Consider the following 18,897-nt stretch of genomic DNA (forward strand, 5'->3'; position numbering starts at 1 on the left):
AAAGGAAAAATTGAAATCGCATCATATGACCCCTTTAATGTCTTTTTGGAGATGGTCCGAATTGAAAGCGTAGGCAAGATATTAAAACTTTTCCTTCATGACATTTGTTGTCATGAAATCCATTGAGCGTATGACGTTTGACATAATTGGGCGACATTTCACCGCTAATATGAGTAATTATTTTTCAAAATTTTTTTATCATCGCTTAGATTATGGCCATTTGACTTACAGCAGTGTCCAGTGTTTCCCATACATTGAGTTATTTGTGGGAGCCCGTCACAATATTAAAACTGACCGCCACAAATAGATTTTCCAAAAGGCTTATACTTCGTTGAATAAACTGAGCACTGCACGTTTCAAAATTAAAATGCAGCGCGGGTGTTTTTTTATGAATATATCTTTGAAAAGAACCGATCGTCTACAGAAAAGCTTTGATGTCATTTTCATTTCGTCTTTCCTGTAATGCCTGATAAAGTAGCGTTTGTGAGCGCAGGGCTTATTTGATTACAGCCGTTACCTGGGAAAACGCTATCTCTCCTGCTCCAACAGTGCCTACTGCTGGCAGAGAATGAATTTGCATTTGCAAGTCTGTGGGAAACACTGGTGTGTCAACAAACAAACAAAAAGCTTCAGAACTGTTTTGAGAAGGTGCTTAAAGGTCCCCTGAAGTGCCTTGAAACACACAGCGCTATTCTATGTGGTGACGTAATTTCAACTGAAACAGGAAGACAGGGTGGGACATATCGAGCAGCCCCGTCCCCTTTTTAAAATAGCCAATAGCGTTTTGTTTATACAGTGGGAGAAATATTTATTTGATCCCTTGCTGATTTTGTAAGTTTGCCCACTTACAAAGAAATGAAGGGTCTGTAATTTTTACATTTGACCCCCTACCAACCAGCAAAAATTCTGTCTCCCACAGATTGGTTATGTGCCCATGTGGAACACAGATTAGTCCTGCCACTTTAAGAAGTTACTCCTAATGTCAGCTCGTTAGGTGTATAAGACACCTGTCCACACAATCTTTATCTTCCATTCCAACCTCTCCCACCACCATGGGCAAGACCAAAGAGCTGTCAAAGGATGTCAGAGACAAGATTGTAGATCTGCACAGGGCTGGAATGGGCTACAAGACCATCAGCAAGAAGCATCAGCAAGACAAAACCTGAAAAATTAAAGATTTAATTTAAAATTTAAACTAAAAAAATAAAAATTTCCCTTGATCTTTTGATAAGAGGTTATAGTGCTATAAAAACATTCTGTAAGTTTCAGAACTCAAAACTTTCTCGTTAGTCTAAAACAGCTTATATTAACGCCAATGTGCCAAAATGACAGCTTGTGGAATATGCCACTTTATGATGTAATAATGTGGCTAAACACCGCCTCCGCAGAAGATGATCAATGCCTTCTACATCACTGCCTGTTTAGCCCCGCCCACCAACTCGCACATGTAGTAGGTAAATGACAAAAGCGGCAAACACAGGTCTACGCCAGGCCTCCAGACTAACTATTTTTACTAGGAGTACTGTAGCCCCTGACTGAAAATTTTTAGGAGCACAAGCAGAAAATTTAGGGGCACACCTTAAATCAACCTTAAATCATCATAGAGTATTTTCCCCATTTTAACTGTATTACTGACAAATGCTTCATAATAAATAGACTTAACTCATAGAGATTACAATGTGCAGTATTCTTTTAATTTCAGAGAGATGACAAATATATCAGAATCAGAAAGAGGGGAAGCTTACAAAATGTATTTTATTAACAACAGTAACATGTGAAAAATCACATTTTTATGTAGAAAAGACATTTATTTTACTCTTATTAAATGTACCATTATTCTTCTATAGACTTATATGAAACTGACCAACAACTTGACCAACAAGTGATTGTGCGATTTAGTCGCAAATTGAAGAAAAGTTTGTTTTTCAAAGCACGCTGTGACGTTTTTTACATCATGCACATAAAAAAAAAAAAAAAAAAAAAGGAAAATTCGACAATGATTTCTTGATGATTTGATATTTTATAATAGTGATTTTATAATTGTTATTTTATCATTTTTAAATATAAAGGAAAAAGTATAAATGAATGACTAATAAGCCAATAAGTGCTCCTCTGCTGCCATCTACATGCTACAATGGTGATTTTATGTTTTTAATTTTACATAAGTGTTTGTTCACCACAGTATATTTTGGTCATCCCATTAAAAATAACATTCAAATTGGACCATTTAGGAGCTTTAAAGTGCTGGAAACAGTTGTGTGAAATACTTGTAAGTCATTGAAAATTGCTTGAATTTCACCCTCAAAAGGCTGTACAAACCCTGAAATGAACAATGTAATAACATTCGACTATTTCTGCCACAACACCATGGTTATAGTTAGCGTTACTGCTTCTGATTTTTTTACGTCAGCGCTGTTTGATCGGTTTATAAAAGAGATTTCTGTGCAGAATTTGAATGCTTCTCAATAGATCTCTCAGCAACCTTTATTAATTCTGCGGTGAATTCAAATGCTTCTCACTGGATCTTGCAGCGCTGTGCTGTAACAGTGTAGTGAAATCAACTTTGGTTCCCGAGTAAAGGTGTTCTGAGCTCGGACTAGTTTGTTTGCGTCGTGGTCCGAGCTGTTAAACAGTCTGCTCTGTGTAGCTCAAACAAGTAGCGGGATTTTGCTATGCTTTTGTTTGCCGTTTGATGTTTCTCATATGCAACAGAAATGGCAGCGCGAGTTGAAAAACGCGGTGGTCGCGCCAGTGCGACCACTTACAAAATTTACTCGCACTGGCAGAAAAAAAATGGTTGCAAAATGCGACCATTTGGTCGCAGTCTGGAGCCCTGGTCTACGCAGAAACAAAACAAACTTTATTTGAAGAACTTTATATTTAACGAAGTGTCAGTAAGAACTTGGTCCTTTGTTCACTTCATTTTGCCGTGGATTCGTTTACAAACAAGGCACTATTCGATGCAGGATTTTTAGAAAGACTGAAACTGAAAGATGATGCTGTTCTGACTATACTGGATCCGATGTCGAACCAGACAAGTGTGAGTAACTGTTTTCATTATGTGGTGGTAACTATTACTTTGTTATTACATATCGTTTGATACACTACCAGTCAAAAGTTCTGAACAGTAAGATTTTTAATGTTTTTTAAAGAATTCTCTTCCGCTCATCAAGCCTGCATTAAATACAGAAAAAGCAGTAATATTGTGAAATATTTTTACTATTTTAAATACCTGCTTTCTAATAATAAATGGAAAGCAAGTTAAATTGAAATATTTTTCTTTTCTTGCTGATCCGAAAAATGATCCGATCCGTGGGTCAAAAACCGCAATGTGATCCGAACCGTGAGATTTGTGATCCGTTGAACCACTCATTTTAAACCTATTCTTTTTTTTTTGTATAGGGTCATTTTTTAAATAATAATAGGGCCCTATAAAATGTTCTTAATTTTTCTGGTAATCAGATGAAGACATGAAACATTAATTAAATTTATATTCAATGAGCGTCATCCGCTCTTTAGTATGTGTATAGTAGGGCTGCATGATAAATCGCATGCGATATTTAATGCGCATCTTGTCAGAAAGCCGGTCAAAAAAGTGCGCCAAACCATCCGCCATTCATTCATTGCGGAAATCATGGCGCCTTATGCGTGATATCAAATGCTTCCGCAGATTTACTATAGCATTTCACCTAGGGCTGCACGATAAATTTCACCTGAGCATTGCGAATCATGCATATGGCCATGATAAGCACTGAATGAATGACATTTCTGTTGTAACATCGCGCAAGGTAAATAAGGGTGACATCTAGTGGAGAAGACCGGAAAAGATCGATTCGCAGCTTTTGAGAATCGATATCGAATCGACATCATTTAAAAATACGATTAATTTTTTGCCCAGCCCTAATTGCTTGTAATAAAGATTTCAATGCAAAAGGAAAGGCAGCAGAGCTGACTATTTCTGTCAATGGTAAGTTTGTGATAACGTAAGGAAAGTAGTTTGCAATGCTGAAATTTTTTTTCAGAGACAATGTTTGGATTTGAAATCAAAATAATGGATAAATGTTGTGTCTGTGGTAATCAGCCACGGATCAGTAGCAGACTCTTGTGTGAAAGCAATTTCAAAAATGAAATTCACGCTCTGAATAAATGTCTACAAATCCTGATTGGAGTATCACTATAAATAATTATAAATGATAAAAAGAAGGCTTTAAAAGATCGATATCGGTGATCGGTATCGGCAGATACTGCTTTCTGTGATCGGCGATCAGCCTCAAAAATCCTGATCGGAGCACCCCTATTATAAATGATTCTCATTATGATTTTGGGAAGATTTTTGTCGCACATATAGCATTGCCACATGCCTTGTAGAAATTCATAAAAATGTTAACTGAAGAGTAACAGTGTTTCAGCGTAGATAATCTCTACAGCGCTTAATTCAGCGCTTTGGACTTTGAACCCTGGCTAACAAGCAGATAGCGCCACAAGCTCATGCAGCGCTGTTTGAATGCAATTCATGTGTGCATTAGAAAGCACAACATTCTGCAGTTTATTTAACTGTTTAAAGCTAGGGCTGGACGATATGGGCAAAATTTATATCACGATATATTTCTTAATTTCGGTCGATACAATATAATGCCATTTTGCGATTTCAATCATCATACAGTAACTAGCAACAACCACCTCTTCATCTTCTCATTAAAGACATGCGATGCAGTACTAAACAGTCTCACGCTGTCGGTGCTTGTAATGATTTTTTTGTCTTTCTCTGACAGTTTTGAACGCTTCCACACTGCTGACATGTTTGCTGCATTAGTGTGCACTTCTATTTGATCGCTTCATGTCATTGTTTGGTACAATTTATTCGGTCTTTTCGCTTATTCGGCTGAACACCGAAAGAGCTTTTTTTTTTTTGTGCCATTTTCGGTCAATCATAGCAGTGGGTGTTTACTTCAGAGTTTACAATCCACAATGCCTATTCAAACGGAGCGATCTGATGAGGGGGGTTCAAACAAGGCAGTTCATGACCCCTTTAAAATAATTACATTTATTCCCAAAAATGATTTCAAAATAAATAAACAGTAATAAAAATGCAGTAAACTAAGTTATTTTGTTCGGAAAGCTTTTCTAAACAATACTACCCTTTCCGTGCCACTGACTTCCATAAATACATAGGCTATGCAAACAAACAGAAAGAACACAAACATCAATGAAAATGACAGCAAGAAATTAGCTGTTTACTGACCCAAATCAAAAGTGCACACCTCAAAGTCTTAATATTCACTAGCTTTACTCCCTCTGTCAGTGCAAGTCTAAGGGATTTTTTCACAAAAAGTGAAAGTCTCCAAGGTGCAGGTCTGATCAAATCAAGCCAATAAAATGTATTCAGCTTCAGGATATCCAAAATGTAGATAAGTTTTTTTTTCCCCTCATCAAAACAGATTTGGAGAAATTGAGCATTATATCACTTGCTCACCAATGGACTATCTGCAGTGAATGGGTGCTGTCAAAATGAGAGTTTAAACAGCAGATAAAAACATCACAATATTTCCACAACTCAACTCTAGTCTATCAATTAACATCTTGTGAAGTTAAAAGCTGCATGTTTGTAATTAATTATTCATTAAGTCTTTTTAACTTTAAATCACTTCTGGCCATAATAGTCCATAATCCATAATAATGATTCCTCCAGTGAAAAAGTGCATCCCCCGTTGTCCTCTCATATCAAAATCCACTTTCATATTTGTTTAGAACTTTATTTTTGCTTGTAGATTACGTTTGATCAGTGGGTATTTCTCTCCTGCTTCAGACAAGATGATTTTTTTTCACTGGAGAAGGCAATATTACAGATGGGGGACTTAGCCGCAAGCAACACTTTGAAGTAAAACGTCTTAATGATCGGTTAGTTTATTACAAACACGCAGCTTTTAGCTTCACAAGATGTTACGTGATGGACTGGAATTGTGTTGTGAATTATTGTGATGCCCTCCTTTGAACAGCACCCATTCACTGAAGAGGATCCACTGGTAAGCAAGTGATGTAATGCTAAATTTCTCAATTCTATTCTGAAAAAGAAGCAAACTCATCATTTAGATGGCCCAAGGCTGAGTGATTTTCCAGAAAATGTTCAGTTTTATGAGTTATTCAATTTAACCTCTAGCCTCCATGTTCATAGCCCTAAAAGCCTGAGCAATAGCAATATGATAGCTGCATTTTGCAAATATTATTAGTGCACTATTACTGGTCCATGTACATTCACCAAACGCCCCTTGATGAGTCAAAACTGGATTTAACTAGAACTAAACTAGGCTCACAAATGCCATTTAACCTGTTACAAGAAATCGTGTGACTGCTTGTGATCAAGTACAGAACAGACAGGACACAACATCATGGCCATCCAGTCTAACCAATTCATCATCTTAAGAAGGGGACATTAAAACATTGTATAAATAATACTACTATAGATTAATAATTTAAGCATGCACTAGTGTTTTCCAATAAAGTATCTAATTGGTGACTTCTATTAATTAAACCTGCTATAAAGGTCAATATATTAATTCCAGTGATGTGATTGCATTTGTCCTTACCTTGAGTCGTTTGACGACTTCATCATTGCTGATTTTATCAGTGATCTCTTTGACACCCAGTGGGTAGATGATCTTTCCGTCCCCCGCCGGTCTTTGCTGCTGAGGCTGCTGCGGGAACTCCATCATCCTTCTCTAGACAGACAGACGGTCCTCTACTGGCCTCTATAGGCAACAACACTAAAGTTCAGCACACAAACCCACCACACCACTACAAAAACACTAAAAAACACCGTATGCGCTTCTGTTTCGTGCTCTCTGGGCGTGTAGCTAACATCTCTATAACCGTGCAATGACACGAAAACCCTACAGACGACAGTTTGCGGGAAAATCCCGAAAAAAGCACGAAGCTAATGAAGCTAATAGCACTAACGTTACTAGCCAGAGAGCTAACGAGACCCGCTCCGCTGCCGCGCTTTTACTCTTAAACGTAGTATCTATGCATTTAAAGCTCTCCTGACAAGGGTCTCCTCATATTATGCACGTTCAGACATAACCATACTACTTGGATAATAAAACATCGTTTAAAAGCACCTCAGAGAGTAAAAGAACTCCTTGAGCTGCTATCGGCCTAGCCGTCAGCTCCAGGCCTCAAACTACTCAACAAACACACAGCCAACACTCACATTTACCTATTAAAATCACAACCCGCCGCTTCCTGTGACCCCAAAAACATTTATTCCATATCGCTCACTCGACACTACTCCACTACGGCCGTTATCTTAACTTTAGACGGTAAGAAATCTTAATTGTTTACTTGTTTTCTCTGTACAAGTTCACTCAGCGAGGCAAACAGCGACCACCAACTTGATCATCCCACACAAACTGTTTGAATTAAACTCCCTCGAGCGACCCCAGTTGCCTTACAACAGCCTACAGATCATTCCCCGGTCATTACCTCACAGACAATTCGTTGTTTTAATGCATGAGTCGGGTTCGGGTGTTTTTTTTTTTAGTTTAGGGCACAAAGCTCCGTCTCTTTCATACAGGCTTGTGCGAACGTCCTCGCGTGGAAAGTGGAGGCGCAGCGACCCCATTGGCTGAAAGACGGTATTGCAACGCGCCGATGGAGGGAGAAATATTACCATACAGGTTAGAAAAGAGACGCATAAAATCTGAAAGAACAGCACTGAATTTGGTTTACCGTAAATCTCAGAGAAGACGCACCTCTACATTGACTTGCACAACTGGTGAAAGAACTGCATCTGAATGTAGGCAATTGCATAGCATACGTTTTTGTACTTACCCCCCCGCTCCCCCACAAAAAACTAATACATAAGAAATATATATATATATATATATATACATTTGTGAAAATAATAGAGTTATAATTAGTGCTGTCAACCGATTAATCGCATCCAAAATAAAAGTTTTTGTTTGCATAATATATGTGTGTGTTCTGTGTATATGTATTATGTATATATAAATACACACACATACAATATATATTTTGAAAACATTTACATATATTTATATGTATATATATTTATATTCATATAATTTATATTATATATAAATATATTTAATATATAAACATAACGGATGCGAATCATGTGATTAATCGCAATTAATCGTTTGACAGCACTAGTTATAATGTAATATTTCAGAGTGAATTGAATTTCAGAGTGATTTTAAATGTTTTAATGTCTCTTATGCTCACCAAGGCTGCATTCATTTAATCAAAATACAGTACAAATATCAGTACTATTGTGAAATAGTATTAATATTTGAAATATAATCTTTTGTATTGTAAATTTACTGTCACTTTTGATCAATTTAATACATATTTGCTGAATAAAGCACACACACACGCAATGGCCCCAAACATTTGAATGGTATGTTAGATCGGGTCTCCACGCCAGATAATAATTAGGATCCAGCCCCGGACGCCAGATCCCGTCAGAAAATATCAGTTTGTCCAGTAACAGAACAACTAGTCAGCAGTGCTGCATACCAAACCCTGTTAACAGCAAGTCTTGTCTGGTATCCAGAAATACCCAAAACGAGTGTTTAACAGTGTTCTGTCAGTCAAGAAGAAGTTGACAGAGGAAAGCCAGAGAAGAGCAGAAGCAGGAGACGAAGTGATGATGGAAAAAAGTAACAGAGTTTACTGAACAAACTTAGTTGTGTATGTGTCAATGTTCAAACTTCATCTGACCAGCACAAATTCAACATGTACTGTTATACCAAAACTGCTTCACAGCAACATCCCATAAACCTTGGGTTTCCATAAACATTCCCTCTTATCTATCTCTATTCATACAGACAAAACAGTTCATGAAACCCCACAAGCATGAGATTGAACAACAATGAAAATGCATAAGCTAGGGAAAATTAAAAATAAATATAATATATAGAAATATAATAAATTAATAAACATACTGAATGAATAAACAATAAAAATACTTAAATAATATAATGATAAATGATAAAAATAATCAAATGACAAAAATAATGAAATAATAAATCATATGAATGACTAATGTTTATAAAAATGATTATGTGAATAAATGATTATAAACGAAAAAAAACAACATAAAGATTAAAACACAACACACACACAATTTGCACGTGAGGATCTAAGGATCCTTCAGGTAGTATATCATGGTTTCTGCATAAATATTAAGTAGCACAACTGTTTTCAATATTGATAATAATGTTGAATGATCATTGATAAGAATTATTTTTGAGCAGCAGATCAGCATGAATGATAGAATGATTTGGATCATTAATGATGCTGATGAAGTAATGATGCTGAAAATTTAGCCATCACAGGAATAAATTACATTTTAAAATATACTACAATAGAAAACATTAATTCAGTGTAATATTATTTCACAATATTAGTCTTTTTATGTATTTTTGAGCACATAAATGCAGACTTGGTGAGCAAGAGACTTCATTAAAACATTTAAAAACTGTAATGTTTCCAAACTTCTATTATTTATCAAGAATATATAATAGTATTCCAGAGACATGGGACAAAACAGGTTAACAGAATCATTTTTTAGATAAATTTGTTAAAAATGTTCAAACATGCTATTCGTTTACGATATGGTGTAATCCTACATTTCTTATATATTTTAATATATATATTTACTCTTATTTTATCTTGTATTTTTTCGTGTGTACTGGAGGTTTCACCAAGACAAATTCCTCGTTTGTGTTGGCATGCTTGCCATTAAATCCCTTTCTGTTTCAGATTTTTTTTGTTTATCTATGTAGTTTTCCCTCGCAGAATGCCTATAAATACAACAAAGCTGGAGTCATGCTGTTTCCATCCACTAGAGGCGCTGCAGTATTTTTGCTTCTCCGCTGAGAGTTGTTCGTCTGGGTTAGTCACTCTGGTCCACACTCCAGTATAGTAGTGGCGGTAATGCACCTTAACGTTGGATGCCACCCGCCATAAAACATGAAGAAGAAGAAGAAGTTGTTCGTCTGGTTTTCTTCTTTACTTTCCTTCCTCTAGTAAAACTTGAAAACAGTGGATTTGTCGTCGGTGTCTTGTGAACGGGTCACAGCAGAATGCCAAAGAAAAAGAAAAACGGACTGAGTCCCTCCCGAGCCCCGTTGCATGCGGCTGAATACGGGAGCGGATCCGAGAGTCGAGCACACGGGGCAAACGGACCTTTTGTGACCCGGCCGGACTCATCATATGATAACTTTGGATCCACACAGTTCAGGAGCGATCAGCTGGAATCTCAAAGCAGAGACGAAATTATCGAGAGCATGCAGGAGATGTTTTCACATTTGGATTCAGAAGTAATTTACATGGTGCTCTCAGAAGCAGATTTTAAAGGTAAGAGTAAATGGCCACCACTGGCTGTAATTTTAGCAGGTGTCTAATGCAAGTTAGTTTTGGGAACAGACAGCACACAATCCAGTAAGATACAATATAATCAACGATTGTATTTATAGACCTTTTGTTACTGTTACCTGTAGGAAAACCTATCTGAAGCTGGTAGATTTGTTTTGGAACATGGTAACGTTAGCTGGTTTCTGTGTGGTGGTCTTCACTTGGTGCAAGATGGTCATTAGCTGCCTGACCAACTACCATGCTCCAAAGCCAGCTTTCCCATCTTCACCTGGTATGGCCAACTGGTAGCAGGTTTGTTAATGGTCAGAGTAGGGCTGGACGATATGGCCAAAATTGATATCACGATATATTGATGGCTAAAGATCAGCTTGGACCCCCTAATGACCATCTTAGACCACCTAGAAACCAGCTACATATACCAAAGCACCACCTTCACCTAGATTCACTTAGTTACCTAATATTATTATATGTTCTTTATATTATTATTATATATATTATATTTAAAATCTTGTAAGTTGACGTCGTGACGTATGATATGATTAAGTTCTTAAACTGAAAAATGACATGACATACAAGTTTGGGATAATAAAGTTTTTTTTAATGTTTTTGTAAGGCATAATATGTTCACCAAGGCTACATTTATTTGATTAGAAATACATTACAAAACGTAATATTAATGAATTAAAATAACTTTTCTAATTTAATGTATTTTAAAATTTAATTAATTGCAAAGCTGATTTCTCCCCCTTACGTCTTAATTGTCAGATCCTTCAGAAATCATTCTGATATGCTGATTTGGTGCGAATTTATTATCATTTATTATTGGTGCTCAATTATTAATTATGGTTCTTATTATGTAGTTTATGCTACTTAATAGTTTTTTTGTGTAAACTGTGCTAAATTGTTTCAGTATTTTATGACTAATTAAAAGTTTTAAAGCAACAGAATTTATTTGAAATGGAAATCTTTTGTAACATTACAGACTTGCTGAAAGTATTAAATCATTTTTAACCCTTACGCATTTCCAAACTTTTAAACAATTTCTACAAACAATATTCTCAGAAGCAAAAACTATTTTCACTATTCATAATAATAAGAAATATTACTATTTCTTAAGCACCAAATCAGTTTATTAGAATTTCTGAAGGATCATGTGACACTGAAAAGCAATGGCTACTAAAAATTCAGTGTTGTCATCACAAGAATAAATTGCATTTTAAAATATATTTAAATAGAAAACATTTTTTTAAATGTAATTATATTTCACAATGTCCTTAAATATTGCACATATGCTGTTTTAAAATATTCAAGTGTTTCTTGTTCATCTCTGCATTAGTGGACAATGCGATGGATTCCCTTTTGGAGCTGTCAGATGCTGCTGAGGTCATAGCTCCACCCCCTCCTCCTGTCTCAGGCTTTGAGCAGGCAGCCGCTCTTCTGGGAACAAACACCACTCAAGCAGATCCCCTCAGTGAAACGGCGCAGAGCTTCATCTTTTCAAACCAGCCTGCATCTCAAGCAGAGCTCAGTCCTAATGAAACACACCTGACAGAGGAGTTTGATGCTCTCATAGATAAGGAACTTCAAACATTGACGTCACAGCAGTCAAAAACTAGCTCGCATCCTCTGATGTCCTCCATACCACTGTCTTCTCTGCCCCCTCCTTCTCCATCGATCCCTCTCTCCTTGCTGCCTCTTACACCCCAGACTCAGCTTCCAGCTCCTCTAACTTTACCAGAGCAGGCTGAGCAGGCCTCATACTCTGACCCCGGGCTCAGTGAGGCCCATGGCGGTAGTTCACCCGTGAATGAATTAAGTTTTGGTGGGGTTCATATCCCTGAGACCAACACCTTATCTCTTGACTTTAGTCACCTAACACTGGAGGCCAGCTCTACTGAACCACGGCCCTCAGCCTTCCAGGTTTACCGTAGACCTGACCAACTCCGTAACCACGCAGCGGCAAAGCAGCATCAAGAAGCACTCCGCACTCCTGCCATGTTCTGGAACACTCAGGCTGCTGAGTTTCATCCTCGCGCTGTGGGGCCAACCTTCATTACACCTGTCATTCCTAACCCCGCACCTTGGAGCACTAATCCCATCCATGCTGCTCAGTGGTTGGCTCATGGACCTATCAGACAAGCACCTCTGAAACCTTCCGCGACTGTACCGGAGTCGTGGACTCTGCCCCCCAGGAACAGACTCATATTGGAAGGGCAGTTGTTGGTGTTGCTTAGAGGGGCTCCTGGATCAGGCAAAACCACCCTTGCCAAGTAAGCAAGAAGACACATATCTGGGATATGTGTTATTTTACCGAAAAGAGAAGGAATAGCGTAAAGGAAACCTCTTCTTTTATGGTATTTTAAGTTCTGGAAGAAGAGAGTATAATGTGCTTTGTTTTCTTTAAACTATGTAGTCCATGAAAGCAGTTTATGACGTACAACACTCCATTATGTAGAGGAAATAGATTTCCTTCGGGGGAAGTTTGGGTCATTAAGATTAATTTAGATGGTGCTAAAAGAATTAGATGGATTGTCCTTTGGTAACGCTTCATGGGTAGAAAATATGCCATGTGGTGGTGTCAAATTTTCTTATTTTTATAATTGTTGAAGCTTTTTTCATGGTACATGGTATTATCACACTCTGTATTACATTACAAAACAGAGGTTTGCAAGATAAACCTAGTTGTTTTAGTGAAGTTTCAGTGTACTTTTTAAATATCAGATTGGCCTTTGAAAAGAACTTTGAAAAGAACATTTAAGAAACAAAATTGTGTTTTAAATAAATAGAAAAAAGTTCAATAAATAGGCTAAACATTAAATTAATATTTGAACCTTCTGTGGAGCAAAAGAGCAAAAGCTTGTTTCATTTAGAATTTTTGGTATGCATACAGACTGTGAAAGCAATAATACATGACAATTATCAAAGTATGCTGTAGTGAATACCAGCACATATATTGTAATTAGATTTTGAAATGAACTACACTGGCAGATAACCGTGCTCACCGCAGATATGGTAGAGTATGTTCGTAAATAAAGTGTATTCGTTTTTGTCTCTCTCTTGTTCAGTGCTATGTTGGTGCAGAACCCTGGAGGAGTTGTTTTAAGCACTGATGATTATTTTACTCGAAATGGACAGTACCATTTTGAGCCAAATTTACTAGGAGAGGCCCACGAGTGGAATCACCAGAGAGGTGAGTATTACAGGGAAATGGATAACTACTGTGAAATTGTACACTCTCCAACTTAATGTCACTGTAAAAAACATTGCTTGATTGTTTGAAAGACTCAGCCAGCATGACATGGCAACATTGGCTCAACCAGTAGTGTGAGTTTGGTGAGGGACTACCTGTTTGGATGAAAAATATTTTGAAAACGGTCATTATTTTCGCTATTCTGCTCGGCACCGCTGATAGCACATAAAATTACACACTTCAAGTTTAATCTTTATATAATCTTTCTGCAATTTCTTTGTGGTGATCAACATTTCAGCAAAAGAGGCTTTTGAAAAAGGACAGTCACCCATCATAATAGACAACACCAATATGCAATGTTGGGAGATGAAACCATACGTTGCCATGGTAAGCAATTTATTTTGAAATGCGTAATATGAAATAGGCCTAAGTTATTAATTTTCAATATCAGACAATGACCATATGTTTTGGTCTGAGCAATCAGCTGTGGCTCTTCCAGGTTTAATTTCACAAGTTGAACAATTTATTGTAATGCATATGAATGAATGAATGAATGACTTTATTGTCATTGTACAGGTACAACGAAATTGAATGCAATCCTTTGGGTGCATAGGGATTATTGTACTGCTCCAAATCCTGATGTTTGAAAACATATCATGATACACAATTATACATTATTATATATCATATTTATTGGTTTAACTTTAGAATATTCCATACTTTACAGTGTACACAGACATGATCTGCAAACAGATTCGGCCATTGTGTTGATTGTAGGCTTACGTTTTCCTTCTCCTAGGCACAGAAACATAGATATAAGGTGCTGTTTCGTGAGCCAGATACCTGGTGGAAAACTAAACCCAGAGAGCTGGAGAAGTATGTTAAACACAACCACAATCCAGAAATAACTAACGTTGCTACACATTTCATACATAATCCATAAACATAACTAATTTAAGAACAGTTATCTTTAAACTGGTTTTCTTGGGAGTCTGAACAAGTTACCCTTAATATATGTAGAACTTATGCACAACTGTGATCCATTGCTTTTAAGTCATTTTATGATCACGAATGTTTGCCATTTTTGCAAACTCTCTGTGATTTTCCCTCTTTATAAAGGCGCACAAGGCATCAAGTAACAAAGGAGAAGATCAGACGCATATTAGAACGGTATGACCGATTTGTCTCTGTCCAGAGCATCATGAATTCACAAAGACCGGAACCAGTGACAAGTGTTGTGGATTCGTCACAAACAGAGACTGGGCAACCCCAGTAAGTATATGCGTTATATTAATGTTACTTCACAGAATTTTTGTTGTGTTTTACTGTGTCACACCTTTAGTAATTATGAAAACACTGACTGTGAAGCCGTATGATTTCTTATGTATTTAAACAACAATATGTATTTCTCTCATTCCCTTCAGGCAATCTTTTCACCCTGGCCTCAGTCATCCTGATCTTGTTGGTGACTCTGGGTTGAGCAAACTCAACACAAACCTTTCCTCATCTCTGCCCGATGTATCCTCTGTTAGCCAGAGTTACAGTACCATATCTGCAGGTGAGGAAGAAGGTGAAATGGGCTCATACAGTTCCAAGGAATCGGTCTTGTTCCATGAGAATATTCTGGAAGGGTCTGGAGCTCCTCAGTCTGATCTTCTTGATACTGAAGGGTTAGACTTAGAGCTAGATGCCTGCCTTGTGGATACGGAAAAAGATTTGGGAAATTTGAGTAGTGGAACAACTGAAGAATTTGTAGTGTCAGTGCATGAAAAGTTTACGGAGCCGCTTGTGGCATTTTCAGAGTCCATTGCTCAGCGTGTGAGGAGGGACAGAGTAAAAGATAGAAATGCACTAGGAACTAGTGCCATTGATCAACCTGTGAACTTTGACTCCAGTGTTGACTCTCCAGGGCAAGATGAGGAGGGATGTGAAGGCGAGACTCTTTCTGAAGACAAAGTAGTGCGGCCAGAGCTGTTGGATTTTGTTGGGGACTGGCCACTGGAATCTCATAGTCAACATCAAGGAAGACTTCAGAATTCAGAGAATAATACTGTTAAGAACACTGTTTTGGTATCCAGTGTTGTTGAACACAAAGATAACACTTCTGCTGATGAAGACAAGCATTCTGATACTGATAAGCTGAATACAGTTGATTTTCAAAAACTTGTAGATCTACTGCAATGTGGAATATACTCTTCTCCAGGTTTTTACCAAGGTCCAGCTCCAAGTAAAGAGACTACTCTGAATTCCCCTTCCATTGGTGGAAAAGAGGGTAACATGAACCTGGAGACTGTGGTTTGGCCTGAACTTCCTGACTGTGTGCTGGAGAGAACGTTTACAGAGTGCACTGACGCATGCAAAGACTACTCAAATTCTTCAAGTCCATCAAAACAGAGAGCAGACCCAACTGAGCAGTCTAATCAGGTGTCTGCTGAGAAGAACACACAGGATGAGGTTGAGCAGGAGGACAATGTGTTGTCAAAAGATAAATGCAGATTGAGCCCAAATGTCCAAGAAACTCTGTGCTCAAAGGTTGCCGTAGACTCGGAGAGCAGTCTGGAAAGACGAAGAGGGCTTAGCCGAAGAGTGGGGAAATCTTGTAAACTGGCTCTTACCTTCACCAATCAAAGCCCTTCATCACCTTGCTCACAATCTCCAGTTGTTTCACATCTGCACCCTGATCTTACACCTACAGCGCAACCACCTTCATTGCCTGTGGAGTCATGTTCCAGTGCCTCAACCCAGACACAACCTCAGGACTTTGCCTTGCTTTGGCGAATTGACCAGATGAAATGTTCTGAATTAGACTCTGACTTATCTATTTGTGGTGTTGTTTTGGAGGGATACTCTTTGCGTTTCATGCCAAAAACAAGTCAACAGGAGTCTGCCTGCCAGCAGGGAGTGCCATACCGTGTGGTCCATGAGAAGGGTTCTCAGGTAGAAGAGAATGATTTTAGAGAATCTAACTCTAAAAAGCAAAACCTTGAGATTCTGAGCCGCCATTTCAGATGTGTCTCCATTGATATTCTGGAGGACCTTTATGAGAAGTGCCATCAAGATATCGAGTGGACAACCAACTTGTTACTAGATTCCGGAGAACGACTGTATAAAGAAGATGATGAGGGAGATGATTATTTGGTTCCTGAGGAAGAGCCATGTAAATCATCTATAAAACCATCAGAAACTGTGATGGGCTCAGAAAGTGTTCAGGCTAGACCTGTATTGTCTGATGACTCCAGCAACAGTTCAGGAAGTAGCATCAGTCTCAAGTCCCAAGAAACTAACCTTAGTGACGTTAGCCAAGCTGATGATGATTGGACTCCAGGTCAAAGTTCACAAAGTGAAGCTGAAGGATCTGATGAGGCAGGCATGACAAAGGAGAAATGTAAGCCTAAAACTTCCTTTGGAGCATTAAAACAGCCGACAAAAGGCACTGAAGTACAACTGGAGGTTACGGCAGCTAATGAGCAACAGACAGACAACACAGGTCAGCAAGGTCCAGAGCAGGAAGAGGCATTTGAGAAAGTTCAATGCCTGGAGGAAGCATTGAAGGAATGGAGTGAAGAGGAGGCAGGAGAGAAGGAAAAGGAGGATGAGGAGACAGGAGCAGAGGTGAATGCCATAACACAGTCACTGCTGTATCAGATTGACCAAATGGAGCGCAAAGAGGAGGAAGAGAGGAAGGAACGAGAAAGGGAAAGAAGGAGAACTGCACAGGGTGGGAGGGAGCCAAGTTCAATGGATATTCAAACCTTGGAGCTGAAACTTACAACTGAACTTGCATTGCAGCTCACTGAGCTTTTTGGACCTGTTGGGGTCAGTCCAGGTAATAAAACATCTAATCAATATGTCAAATAAATCATTCAGTTATTAATTTAGTGAATCAAGTCAATCGTTCCAGTGACATCAAGTGGCGACCCAAAACAATAAAAAAAACTGTAACACATATTCAATGTAGTGTGGGTCTATATTTTCAAACCCTGAGAAGTTTTATTCTGAGTAGTTTTTACACGACCTACCCATGATGGAATTTCCCTAATTTGGCTACCTTCTACCAAGTCTCCCTTCTGCCCACAGTCTTGAATAACAACAACAACAGATATTGGGGAGTTTTTTTTCTTTTTTGGTTGATGCCTGTTTATTTTGTTATCATAACTATGTGATTATGTGGTTGATTTCATTTTCATTAAGCATTGTTTTTTCCTTGCTGTCTGCAATCCTGTTCGAACAGAACTTGTGTTCTGTGAAGGCTAAAGCCCATTAAAAAGCAATAGTTCAGCTTAAAAGTATTGTTTTTAATACAGTAATGTGAAAAGCTCTTACTTTGAAATGAGTAACCACATCAATCTTCATTCACACTCATAAAATAGTTTTAAAATCTCTTTGAACTCCATATGGTTGCAGGTGTGTTTTCATCAGATGACTGTGCAGTGCAGATAGACCTGAACTTGGCCAAACTGCTGCACCAGAAATGGAAGGAGACTATCCAAGTGAGTTCAAATATTTAGATTTTCTTATGTTTACAGTGTTTATATATTAACCTACAAAAAACAACATAGGTTGTTTAATGTGACTGATTCTGAATTTATGTAAAACTTACCTAGTGTCTGTTGTCTTTGGCAGGAGAAGCACAGACAGGCAGCTCTGTCCTATCAGCTAATCCAAGAGAGTGAGACAGCTTATTCTATCAATATTCTATCAAGTATTAATAATACTTTATCTAACATATCTAATAGTTCTCACAACAAAAACAAGGGACGGATGTGTGTCTCTAATGCTTTTTAAAAATGTCATGAGACACCAAAGTGTATCCAATTTGTGAAAACTGCTCTGTACTGGAAATAATTTTTCTCTGTTTCTGCTCTTTGCTCCCCATCTCTTTTTGTGTCTCCATGGTAACGAAGGTCCTGTCCACTGGGGTGAATCGCAGGGAAGCAAAACCAGACTGAGGGACCAATTAGGTTTGCGTGAAGAAATTCCTTTTATGGATCATTGGAGTGCATCCTGTGCTCCTGTCTCACTGAGGGACATCATGATCGAAGAGCAGGTGATGCAAGACAGCATGGAGAAGGTAATAGTCACACATAGGAAAAAAAATCATCACTGCCTAGAACTTTGAAAAAGTAGTGAAAATTAGCTATGTTTGGGTTTTAGTCCAGGTCAAGTCGGAAGGACCTGGATAAGAAAGACGGTGCAGCCAAGCTGAAGGAGAACCAGCTGTTTTCCATGTTCCCCTCCATAGACCGACATTTTCTCAGGGACATCTTCAGAGATCACAAGTGAGAATATGATACATAGTGGTAGACTGT

General features: G+C 38.0%; 2 protein-coding genes across 2 annotated transcripts in view; one reads left to right on the top strand and one right to left on the bottom strand.

Annotated features, from left to right (window-relative positions):
• Positions 1-7,610, bottom strand: part of pds5a (PDS5 cohesin associated factor A) — a 29,475-nt gene extending 21,865 nt beyond the window's left edge. Inside the window, exons 1-2 of the mRNA XM_016464933.1 lie at positions 7,480-7,610; positions 6,585-6,746 (exon numbers count right to left, since the gene is read on the bottom strand). Coding sequence (XP_016320419.1) covers positions 6,585-6,710 — 126 coding nt within the window. The 5' untranslated portion in view covers positions 6,711-6,746; positions 7,480-7,610. The remainder of the gene's footprint in view (positions 1-6,584; positions 6,747-7,479) is intronic.
• Positions 7,611-9,932: 2,322 nt separating this feature from the next.
• n4bp2 (NEDD4 binding protein 2) overlaps positions 9,933-18,897 on the top strand; it is a 14,016-nt gene continuing 5,051 nt past the window's right edge. Inside the window, exons 1-11 of the mRNA XM_016464938.1 lie at positions 9,933-10,380; positions 11,735-12,668; positions 13,464-13,588; positions 13,887-13,975; positions 14,388-14,464; positions 14,708-14,860; positions 15,013-17,414; positions 17,993-18,078; positions 18,212-18,257; positions 18,493-18,659; positions 18,743-18,867. Of these exons, the coding sequence (XP_016320424.1) occupies positions 10,107-10,380; positions 11,735-12,668; positions 13,464-13,588; positions 13,887-13,975; positions 14,388-14,464; positions 14,708-14,860; positions 15,013-17,414; positions 17,993-18,078; positions 18,212-18,257; positions 18,493-18,659; positions 18,743-18,867 (4,478 nt within the window). The 5' untranslated portion in view covers positions 9,933-10,106. The remainder of the gene's footprint in view (positions 10,381-11,734; positions 12,669-13,463; positions 13,589-13,886; positions 13,976-14,387; positions 14,465-14,707; positions 14,861-15,012; positions 17,415-17,992; positions 18,079-18,211; positions 18,258-18,492; positions 18,660-18,742; positions 18,868-18,897) is intronic.

The sequence above is a fragment of the Sinocyclocheilus anshuiensis genome, unplaced genomic scaffold (assembly GCF_001515605.1).
Source record: "Sinocyclocheilus anshuiensis isolate Anshui unplaced genomic scaffold, SAMN03320099.WGS_v1.1 scaffold128, whole genome shotgun sequence".
Taxonomy (NCBI): Eukaryota; Metazoa; Chordata; class Actinopteri; order Cypriniformes; family Cyprinidae; genus Sinocyclocheilus; species Sinocyclocheilus anshuiensis.